Below are 12,206 nucleotides of genomic sequence, written 5' to 3' on the forward strand. Positions count from 1 at the left end.
GGTAATATTGCATGCAAAATTCATGCATGGCGATTAGTATCAACTTGGGCTAACACACCTGTTTCGGTCCAAATCGATAATAAGAGCCCACTTGTAACGAGGGACTAAGTATGGGCTAAATTGATGAAAATAAAATAAGGGGGTTGACAATTGGTCAGCTTCTCTTCGTCCACTTCAGCACATTTTTTTAATCTTCACAAAGTTGACTATATCTTATTTTTGTTTTTGACAAGTAGTCAAAAAAAATCCTACAAAAGTGAGTTTTGTGTGACAGATAGCTTTCAAAACCTATTTCTAGAACTAATTCACAAAGTTGAGTATTTTTCTGGAAGAATTCAAACTTTGCACAGTTTATGGAGCCGAAATATAGATTATCCGCCTGTAATCATATAACATTATCAACTTCAAAAAAGGGTCCCTCAAGAAAAGATTCAGTTTACCAACGATTGTCACTCTTTACATTAGCATTGTCAGTTCTGCAAAGGTACATTTAGAAGGTGTACAAAGATAATAACCCTCATTGCTTTGTACATACAGGCTCAACAGATGAGCGGTGATGGGTCGAAGAAACATAACTTCAGTCCTGAAAGGCTTGTACTACCAAAAATCAGACCAGATCCAAGCAATGAGAGAAGAAAAGAGGCCAGATCACCCGTGCGATTCCCACCTATAAACGCAAATTCAAACTTGGTAAGTTAGAAATGTCAATAATCTGGTTATTTGTTGCCCCTACTGTAGGGCTCCCTGTGTAAATTTGAGATCACAGTTGGAGATCGTAGCAGTCAGCTTCATATCTTCTTGTAATTGATAAATGTGGCGTTGCAGGACCACATTATGGCCCTTATTGAGAGTGTCGTGTAATAAACAGGGGCGTAGCTTGAAGGGGGGTGTTTGGGGTCTTGCACCCTCCTAATAAATGTATTTTCGGAAAAATAGTTGGGCACAAGTGCTTTCAGTCGGGTATGGGAATGTGTCTGTCGGATTTCACCAGGAATTCTTACATACAATGCTGTTTCGAAAGTCCTCCAAAATGTTGGTCATTTTGCAAAATATAATTTTTTCTCTCACTTAGTACTCCTACCAATCTGGATTAATCTCCATTTCCACTGCCCCTTATGCCCCTCTCATGCACCTAGCTTGTTGTTAAATGTATTTTAACATTATATGCCAGCCTGATTGTTAGAAAATCTGAAGCTCACATTCCCCCAATCTTACTGACAAAGCTACGCCCCTGGTAATAATAAACCCTGTTATTTCACTTCCCCACAATTACTTTTACTGTCTCATTAATTCTGGGAGGGGGGGACAGGGATTATTCACCCTTGGAGGACAACATTTGGGGATTGGATTTAATGTGCCAATTTCCGCATGTTTGTCCAGTGTTTCTGCTGGAGATTCGCCTGCTTGCACAGAGCTGTGGTATTCTGCAGAATTTAAAATTTCGACTCCAAAGGGTCTGGATTATGGGGCCACTCTTAATGAGGTCCTGTGAGGCAGTGTTGACTGAAGGATGTGGAAAGGATGAGCACACTATGCAGCAATTATGAGGCATCTCCATTCATTCCGAAGCATCTTGGCAGAACAGAAAGGAACATTAGGTTGTTAGCATGTGTGTGTCTCACTAGAATGTACTTTAGGATTCAAGACATGTTCAGAAAAGACGTGCAACATGTTAATGTTTCTTCTTCTGAGTACAGTGCTAAAATAACCGCAGGTTTGAGAACAGTGTGAAGTGAACATGAATTCATGCTAATCCCAAACTGGAATCATTCCATCCACCCTGTCTGAAGTTCATATAAGTATTTAAGGTGCTTGTATTCTTCAGAAGCAAAAAGCCTTCCCCCTGATCGTCATATAGGGATGGCTACATTGTGATGTGGATTACAAATTATAGGGTATGGGACGCACAGGCTTACCGGGGCAAGAATTATGATTACTGGCTTGTATTGCCACCCCATTGCATGCAATCTTGGGTATGAATGGGCGGTGTTGGGTAAAACATCATGATGTGGCACCCAGAATTACGGACCATTTCCTGTATATATATTCCCAATTCTGATAAAGGTGCCACACACAGTTTCTCCTGCTGAAATCAGAAGGAACTGTGGGTGGAAATGGGTGGAACCCCAGATGTGACTCTGTACCTGCCAGAATTAGCCAAAGTAGTTTCTCCCATGTAGATATTCCTGCCCCACTTCGGAATGGACCCCCATTTTACGGACATTATCTCGCCTGTAAATTTCTGATGTCAAAAAGCAACAGCCGAGATTGACCAGTCACCTTATGTAAAGTGTCTGCCTTGGTATTGTATCTGTACATCTGCAAATTATGCAGTAAGTGCTGGGAAATGTGATAAGTGCAGCAAAATCATGTATTGCCAGAAAGTCCTGCTGATGCACAATTGTGTTTTGCAATTGACAACATAATTATCCATGTTACATTATGTTACACTATTGTCGGTTAAGTTACTGTGCACTCTTTATATAGCCCAGCCAATTGCGTGTTCTTGTTTGAGTTTTAGAACTATCAAAGCATGAATATCCCCTCCAACACAGATCAGCAGCAGCCCTATCACATTTCAGGAAGGAAGTAAATATCAACGCTTCAAACCCTACCTCACCTCTTCCACCAGCTCTCCCTCCGCCCTCTGCCCCCTTTGACTGATTCCAAGGCGTCCATTGCACACACGTCTATCACATGTAGTGAGCTGCTTGTGAATCTTGTAGTGCGAGATGAGCTGTGATAATTTTGAGCCTCCAACTGAAACAAAGCAGATGACATGACGCGCACACGAGCACAAGAGAAATTCAGGGTCAGATGTGCAAAGCATTGTAACTGTTGCAAAAACTCCAGTTTGGTATTTGCAACCATTAAAATGCCTTTTCGAATGTACTAATCCCATTTTAGGGGTTCGTAAAATGGGATTTCAATCCCACACTTAATCAGTATTTGGAAGACTCATGATGCAGGTGACCCTCTTAAATACCGTTTTGATATATTATATATATTGAGAAAGGCGGAGCGCCGAAACGCGTCTGTTGCGAACTCTAAAATAAATATCTTAGAGCTACCCTGGAGTGCGTGGTTTCTTTGGTTGAAGCTTTGTGGAAACCGTGAGCTGAATATATATATATATATATATATATATATATATATATATATATATATATATATATATATATGTGTGTATGTATGTATGTATGTATGTATGTATATATATATATATATATATATATATATATATATATATATATATATATATATATATCCAAAACAAACAGGAAGCCCAAGTGAAGCAGATCCACACGAAGTTGAATAGGCACGTTTTCTTTATTTGCATCCATTTCACAGCTCGATCCCCAAAATGCTCCGAGCACAACCTTCTATCATAAGAGCCTGACGCGTTTCAGGAATTGTCCTTTCATCAGAGGCAAGGTTAGAAAGTTCTGAGAAACAGTCTCTGGTCGTACACCTCTTCAAATACAAATCACCTGCCAAGTGGGCGTGGCCTATCTTGCACTGCATTCTGTGCCTTGTAGTGTACTAACCCTCTTCCAACAGTGGGGCTGCTTCTCTGACTTCTCAATAACCACTATTGTTCCCCCAGTGGGGTGAAGGGCAGCGCTGGGAGCCTTCGGAGAGCGCTTTGTAGCTGCAAAATCGTGCCATAGCAGCGCCCCCTGCAAGGCGCCAGTCTTTGCTTCGTTCCGTGGCAAACTCCTGGAGTGAAGCCTGCCTTGGACCCTGGTCACAGGTGGGGTCCGCCTCTCGACCGAGCAGCAGCCGAAAATTATCCAAAACAAACAGGAAGCCCAAGTGAAGCAGATCCACACGAAGTTGAATAGGCACGTTTTCTTTATTTGCATCCATTTCACAGCTCGATCCCCAAAATGCTCCGAGCACAACCTTCTATCATAAGAGCCTGACGCGTTTCAGGAATTGTCCTTTCATCAGAGGCAAGGTTAGAAAGTTCTGAGAAACAGTCTCTGGTTGTACACCTCTTCAAATACAAATCACCTGCCAAGTGGGCGTGGCCTATCTTGCACTGCATTCTGTGCCTTGTAGTGTACTAACCCTCTTCCAACAGTGGGGCTGCTTCTCTGACTTCTCAATACCCACTATTGTTCCCCCAGTGGGGTGAAGGGCAGCGCTGGGAGCCTTCGGAGAGCGCTTTGTAGCTGCAAAATCGTGCCAAAGCAGCGCCCCCTGCAAGGCGCCAGTCTTTGCTTCATTCCGTGGCAAACTCCTGGAGTGAAGCCTGCCTTGGACCCTGGTCACAGGTGGGGTCCGCCTCTCGACCGAGCAGCAGCCGAAAATTATCCAAAACAAACAGGAAGCCCAAGTGAAGCAGATCCACACGAAGTTGAATAGGCACGTTTTCTTTATTTGCATCCATTTCACAGCTCGATCCCCAAAATGCTCCGAGCACAACCTTCTATCATAAGAGCCTGACGCGTTTCAGGAATTGTCCTTTCATCAGAGGCAAAGTTCGAAAGTTCTGAGAAACAGTCTCTGGTCGTACACCTCTTCAAATATATATAATATATATACATATATGATAATTCCCTGAAATCTGGTCACAAAACATTGAAAATTACAGTTTCTCAAGTTAGGCTGTTCATGCATCCGCAAATGCACAGAAGAACCTCCAAAATTGTATCATTGTTCAGTCCACATCACCGGTTGTGATATCAATGTTTTTTCTCAAATTAGTTAAAACCTTGCATTCATTAAAGAGGGGTGAATAATGTCAACATCAAGAATTGTAAACCCCTCCTGAACCAATAGCTTTACTAAATTTGACCTCTAGGGAGCTTACCACCTATTGCAAATTAAGGCTGGAGACAAGTGAATGATAGCCTTCTCAACCCGTGTGGTCCATTTTGAACAGAGGGTAATGCCCTCTGGTCTTTGCAATCCAGCTGCAAACTTTCGGAGATTTATGGTTCATATATTCTCTGACATGCTTAACCAGTTTGTGGTAGTATATTTAGATGATATTCTTAACTAGGGTAAGGACAGCAAGATCCACCATCAACATATTGTCCAAGTACTTTCAACTTAAGGGAAAACAATGTACACGGTAAACCAGAGAAGTGTGAAATTGACAAGACCAAGGTGGAGTTGTTGGGCTTCAGACTGAGTGTGCACAGAATTTCCATGGACCTCTAAGGGTGGCGGCAATTATAGATTGACCTATTCCAACTAAAGCAATAGAAACACCATGCTGTTTAGCTCTACCCCATTTCTATTGGCAAACTGCAAGAAATGTTACCCATTTATTGAGTGACATTAGCTGCATAAATAGGAAGGAGATGTTAGAACAAGAGTCTTGCTGGGACTCGAGAGCTGAACAAACCTTCAATAATTTTAAGTCAGGCTTTACTCAGGCCACAATTTTACAGCACATAGATTCTACAAAGATTTTTTATCTGGAGAATGATGACTCTGACAGAGAAATAGGAGCCATTCTTCTGCAACTCAAAGAAGTTGATGGGTTAATAAAGCACCCAACATTCTATAATATGACGATCCCGCACAGGACGCGTTGACGTCATTACATAGGAAACTGAAACTGAAATAAGCTGATTGACTCGTTTCAGTTTCAGTGCTTCGGTGCTCGTGGGGCTATCTCAGCCCCTGAGCACCGAATCACATGGGAGAGGTATCGTTGGTTAGGGGAGAATCTCTCCTTTCCAATGGTACCCTTCCCTAGTGGATTTCTGCTTGTAGATCACCACTGGAGGGTGTTCCATGCAGGGATCCACCCACTAGGCCCAGGAAGGGGAGAGCGGGCCCTTGGGCAAGGGTCTGTGCTCCTCCAATAAAATTGAGCAAATTCAGTCTTTCTATCCTCGGCGGGGGGCAGATGGGGGCAGCAGCCCCCAATCTGCCCTCCCAGGAGGGAAGAAGTCACCCTAGACACCAGGGAATGTTTTTATAGGTCAGGGGTGGGGCTGCCCAGAATGGGCATGCCAATGCCCTCACCATTCCCCCCTAAAAATGCTAAAGTCTTTCTGCCTCTTAGGCAGGCAGAAAGCCCACTAGGCACTAGGGATTCGTTTTTTATATATACTTAGGGGTTGGGGTTTCCCAAAACAAATTGCTGCAGTCTTTTTACCAACCCAGGAGGCAGATGGGGCAAAAGGGATTATTTTATTTCAAAGTACAGTGTTGGGGGCTGCCCAGAATGCCACAGTCTTTTTGTCCCTCCCCCCAAGGAGGCCCACTAGGCACCAGTTTTTTTTTTATACATAGCGGTGGGAGCTGCCCAGAATGGGCATCCCAGTGCCCCCACCCCTGGAAAAATTGTGAAGGTCTTTATGCCTCCCCCCGGGAGGCAGATTGGGGTATTAGCCCCTTATCTGCCTACTGAGGAGGGGGACCAGAGAGCCCAGTAGGCACCAGGGATCATTTGTTAGAATATACGTAGGGTTGGGGGCTGCCAAGAATGGGCATGCCAATACCCCCACCCCAAATTAGCCTGTCCCTCTGCCACCCCCAGGAGGCAAATAGAGGCACCCGTGAAGTTCAGGGAGGTATGGCTTGTGTGAATTCCCCAATGGTTCCCTACCAAAATCCCCTGTCAACCTCAAATTTACCCAAAATAATCACATTTTCTACTCATTTCTGTCTGGGATCATGGCGCCGGCACAAATTTCATACCACTCAGCATTCCCCTCAGTCTCCCAATGAAATTATGCCTCACTTGTGTGGGTGGGCCAAAGGGCCTGCGAATGGGAAGAGCCACAATCATAGGGATTGAGGGGATAGCACAGCAAACCTTTTAAAATAGGTTTTTAGGTGATTCTGCATTGAACACCCACACAAGTGATGTATCATTTTTATCGGAGAACAAGTGGAAACGCTGGGTGGTACGACATTTGTGCCGGTGATCCCAGAAAAAATTTAAGGGAAATGTGATTTTGTTAGCAAAATTTGTGGCTTGCATGGGATTCTGGGTGGACACATCACATTTTTCCAGTGAAAATTTACCCTTTTTTGCAGTGTATCTAGCTGTGGATTTTTGAGACCCTAGCTCAGCTGGAACATAGGGAAACCTAGCAAACCTATACATTTTTTAATACTAGACACCCAGGGAAATTAAGGATGGAGTGACTTGGGTAGCTCTCACTAGGTTCTGTTACCCCAAATCCCTTCCAATCTCAAACTTTGTAAAAAAAACACACATTTTCCTCAAATTTCTGTGATGAGAAGTTCTGGAATATGTGGGGAGCCACAAACGTCCAGCCATCCACCATTCCCCAAAGTCTCCCATTAAAAATGGTACCTCCCTTCTGTGGTTGGCCAAGTATCCGCGACAGGAAACGGCTCGAAACAGAACATGTACACATCACATTTTTCCAATGAAAACTGATCCTTTTTTGCAATGTGCCTAGCTGTAGATTTGGGACCCCAGCTCAGTCAACATCTATGGAAACCTAGTAAATGTGTACATTTTTGAACACTAGACACCCAAGAAAATCCAGGATGGGGTAATTTGTGTGGCTCTCACCAGGTTCTGGTACCCAGAATCCCTTGCAAACCGACATATTGTAAAAAAACACATTTTCCTTACAATTTCTCTGATGGAAAGTTCTGGAATCTGCATGGATCCTCAAACTTCCACCCAACCCGCATTCCCCAAAGTGTCCCGATAAAAATGGTGCTTCACTTCTGTGGGTAGGCCTAGTGCCTGTGACAGGAATCGGCACAAAACTCAACATGGACACTTCACATTTTTCCTGTGAAAATTGATCCTTTTTTTTACTATGTGCCTAGATGTAGTTTTTGAACCCTAGCTCAGCCGGCACCTAAGGAAATCCAGCAAACCTATACATTTTTGAAAACTAGACACCCAGGGAAATCCAGGATGGGGTGACTTGTATGGCTTGCACCAGGTTCTGTTATCCAGAATCCCTTGCACACCTCAAACTTTGTAAAAAAAAAAAATCCCTACATTTCTGTGATGGGAAGTTCTAGAATCTGCTTGGATCCTCAAACTTCCACCCATCCCTCATTTCCTAAAGTCTCTAGATAAAAATGGTACCTCACTTGTGTGGGTAGGCCTAGTGCCTGCGACAGGAAACAGCACAAAACGCAATGTGGACAGATCACATTTTTCCAGTGAAAATTGACCCTTTTTTTGCAATGTGCCTGTGACAGGAGGAGCAAGGGACCAGCAGGAAGGCACACCGGGGCACGAAAGAGAAGCGCTCTAGCGGTACGTGGCATCGCAACCAGGAAGCTGATGTGTCGGGGTGGAAGAAGGTGACATAAACAAAAGTGGCAAGTAGAAAAGGAACGAGAGGAGTCTCGAGGAAGTTGAAGAGTAGAGCGGGAGAGGATTGAGAGCAGTGGAGGTGTGCAGCTCGGATTCCGGGGACGGCGCGACGGACGAACCGGCTGTGGCAGGAACAGAGCCTGGAACGTGAGGAGAGGATGAGAATACGGGCCGTGATGGAAAGAACTGGAGGGAAGGCGTAACGCACGTGGCGACTGTGCCTCTGGTCACGGTTCAAGGCAAGTATTGTCTAAAATTGAGCTGTTAAGACATGTGAGTCTTCTCTTATGGGTTCTGGGGTCTGTTCTTGAGGGAACCCAGTTGGGAGGAGAAGCGGTAAGGGAACAGGGTCAAACCCCAACACTTTCTTTGCATTCTCACCCAAACAGTGGTGTATCACCCTTGGGAGGCAATAAAGGTATATAAACCATGGACTTGGTGTATTTTTCACTGCACGAGCGGTGACTGGTGGAGGGACTATCATTGTGCATGATAGAGTACTAATTGCCAAATACCCATTTATGTTTCCCAAGGGCATCGAGGAGACAAAGGATGGGAGAACAGAAGTGGAAGAGATGAAGAGAAGAGTGATGATACCTCTTTATGTCATTTGAGGAATTTAAGAATAACTAAAAAGTAAAAGAATAAAGCCTCACACTAATACTAATAAAGAATACTGTGGCTCCGCCTTTTTATTGTCCACCTGTCACAGTGCCTAGCTCTGGATTTTGTACCCTAGCTCAGCCGGCACCTAGAGAAACCTAGCAAACGTATACATTTTTCAAACCTAGTCACCCAGAATAATCCAGGATGGGGTGACTTGTATGGCTCTCACCAGGTTTTGTTACCCAGAATCCCTTGCAAACCTCATACTTTGTAAATAAAAAAACACATTTTCTGCCCATTTCTGTGACGGTAAGTTTTGGAATCTGCGTGGATGCACAAACATCCACCCACCCCGCATTCCCCAAAGTCTCCCAATAAAAAAGCTACCTCACTTTTGTGGATAAGCCTACTGCCCGCGACAGGAAACGGAAAAAAAACAACGTGGACACATTACATTCTTCCAGTGAAAATTGACCCTTTTTTACAATGTGCATAGCTGAGGATTTTAAACCCTAGCTCAGATTGCACCTAGGGGAACCTAGCAAACCTATACATTTTTTTTAACTAGACACCCAGGGGAATCCAGGATGGGGTGACTTATGTGGCTTTCACCAGGTGCTGTTACCCAGAATCACTTGCAAACCTGTTACATTGTAAAAACACATTTCCCTCCCCTTTCTGTGATGGAAAGTTCTGCAATCTGAATGGATCCTCTCACTTCCATGCACCTCGCATTCTCCCAGTAAAAATGGTACCTCACTTGTGTGCGTAGGCCAGTGCCCGTGACAGGAAACGGTATACAACTCAATGTGGACACCGCACATTTTTCCAGTGAAAATTGACCCTTTTAATGAAATGTGCTCAGCTGTGGAATTTGAACCCTTAGCTCAGCCGGCACCTAAGAAAACCTAACACACCTATTACAATTTGAAAACTAACACAGGAGGAAAATCTAGGATGGGCTGCCTTGTGTGGCTCTCTCCAGGTTCCGTTAACCAGAATCCCTTGAAAACCTCAAACTTTGTAAAAAAAAAAAGAAAACACATTTTCTTCACATTTCAGTGATGGAAAGTTCTGGAACCTGCATGGATCCTCAAACTTCCACCTACCTCACATTTCCTAAAGGTTCCCAATAAAAATGGTACACATTACATTTTTCCAGTGAAAAATTACCCTTTTTTGCCATGTGCATAGCTGTGGATTTTGAACCCTAGCTCAGATTGCATCTAAGGAAACCTAGCAAACCTATACATTTTTTAAACTAGACTCCCAGGGAAATCCAGGATGGGGTGACTTCTGAAGCTCTCACCAGGTTCTGTTACCCAGAATCCTTTGCAAATCAGACATTTTGCACAAAAAAAATGTTCCTCCCATTTCTTTGATGGAAAGTTCTGCAATCTGCATGGATCCTCAACATTCCACCCACCCCGCAATCGCCAAAGTCTCCTGATAAAAATGGTACCTCACTTGTGAGGGTAGGCCTAGTGTCTGCGAAAGGAAACAGCACACAGCGCAGCTTAGGTACATCACAATTAACACTTTTTTTTCAATGTTCCTAGCTGTGGATTTTGAACTCTAGCTCAGTCGGCACCTGCGGAAACCTAGCAAGCCTATACATTTTTTTTAATTTAGATACCCAGGAAAATCCAGGATGGGATGACTTGTGTGGCTTTCAACAAGTTCTGTTTCCCAGAATCCCTTGCAAACCTGAAACTTACCACAAAAAAAAACATTTTTCTCGCATTTTTTAGATAGAAAGTTCTGGAATCTGCATGGATCCTCAAAATCTGCCCACGAGCATTTCCCAAAGTCTCCCAATAAAAACGGTACCTCACTTGTGTGGAAAGGTACCTCACTTGTGTGGGAAGGCATATTGTCCGCGACAGGAAATGGCACAAAACACAACGTGGACACATTGCATTTTCCAAGTGAAAAGTGACCCTTTTTTGCAATGTACATAGCTGTGGATTTTGAACCCTAGCTCAGATTGCACCTAGGGAAACCTAGCAAACCTATACAATTTTAAAAACTAGACACTGAGGGGAATCAAGGAATGGGTGACGTGTGTGGCTATCACCAGGTTCTGTTACCCAGAATCCCTTGCAAACCACAAAATTTGTATATTAAACACATTTTCCTTATATTTCTTTGATGGAAAGTTTTGGAATCTGCGTGGATCCACAAACATCCAGGCACCCCACATTCCCCAAAGTCGCCCAATAAAAATGGTACCTCAATTGTGTGAGTAGGCCAAGTGCCCGTGACACGAAAAAGCACAAAACTTAACATGGACACCTCACATTTTTCTAGAGATGATTGACCCATTTTTTGCAGTGTGCCCAGCTGTGTATTTTGAACGCTAGCTCAGCCGGCACCTAGGGAAACCTAGCAAACCTATACATTTTAGAAAACTAGACACCCAGGGAAATCCAGGATGGGGTGACTTGTGTGGCTCTCACGAGTTCCTCTTACCCAGAATCCCTTGCAAACCTCAAACCTTGCAAAAAAACACATTTCCTCTCATTTCTGAGATGGAAAGTTCTGGAATCTGCATGGTTCCTCAAAATCCGCCCATCCGCATTTCCAAAGTCTCCCAATAAAAATGGTACCTCACTTGTGTGGGTAGGCCTAGTGCCTGCGAAAGGAAACGGCACACAACACATCACATTTTTCCACTGAAAATGACCCCTTTTTTGCAATGTCCCTAGCTGAGCCGGCACCTGCAGAAACCTAGCAAGCCTATACATTTTTAAAATCTAGACACCGAGGAAAATCCAAGATGGGATGACTTGTGTGGATTTCACCAGGTTCTGTTACCCAGAATCCCTTGCAAACCTGAAACTTTGTCAAACAAAATTACACTTTCCTTTCATTTTTGTGATGGAAAGTTTTGGAATATGTGTGGATCCTCAAAATTCCGCTCACCCCGCATTTTCCAAAGTCTCTCGATAAAGATGGACCTACCTTGTGTAGGTAGGCCTAGTGCCTGCACAGGAACCGGCCCAAACCACATCACATTTTTCCACTGAAAACTGACCCTTTTTTTGCAATGTGCCTAGCTGTGGATTTTGAACCCTAGCTCAGCCGGCACCTAGACAAACCTAGCAAACCTTGCAAACCTCAAACTTTGTAAATTAAACACATTTCCCTCATATTTCTGTGATGGAAAGTTTTGAAATCTGCATGGATCCACAAACATCCAGGCACCCCACATTCCCCAAAGTCTCCTAATAAAAATGGTACCTCACTTCTGTGGGTAGGCCTAGTGCCAGTGACAGGAAACAGCACAAAACTCAACATGAACATCTCACATTTT

The 12,206-nt window shown here is 43.8% G+C and overlaps 1 protein-coding gene across 1 annotated transcript in view; it reads left to right on the forward strand.

The window, feature by feature from the left end:
* The window catches only part of LOC144775634 (uncharacterized), a 29,544-nt gene extending 20,602 nt beyond the window's left edge, over positions 1 to 8,942 (forward strand). Inside the window, exons 3-5 of the mRNA XM_078659239.1 lie at positions 538 to 690; positions 8,167 to 8,523; positions 8,818 to 8,942. Coding sequence (XP_078515365.1) covers positions 538 to 690; positions 8,167 to 8,280 — 267 coding nt within the window. The 3' untranslated portion in view covers positions 8,281 to 8,523; positions 8,818 to 8,942. The remainder of the gene's footprint in view (positions 1 to 537; positions 691 to 8,166; positions 8,524 to 8,817) is intronic.
* The last annotated feature ends 3,264 nt before the right edge of the window (positions 8,943 to 12,206 follow it).

Source organism: Lissotriton helveticus, chromosome 1_1 (assembly GCF_964261635.1).
Source record: "Lissotriton helveticus chromosome 1_1, aLisHel1.1, whole genome shotgun sequence".
Lineage (NCBI taxonomy): Eukaryota > Metazoa > Chordata > Amphibia > Caudata > Salamandridae > Lissotriton > Lissotriton helveticus.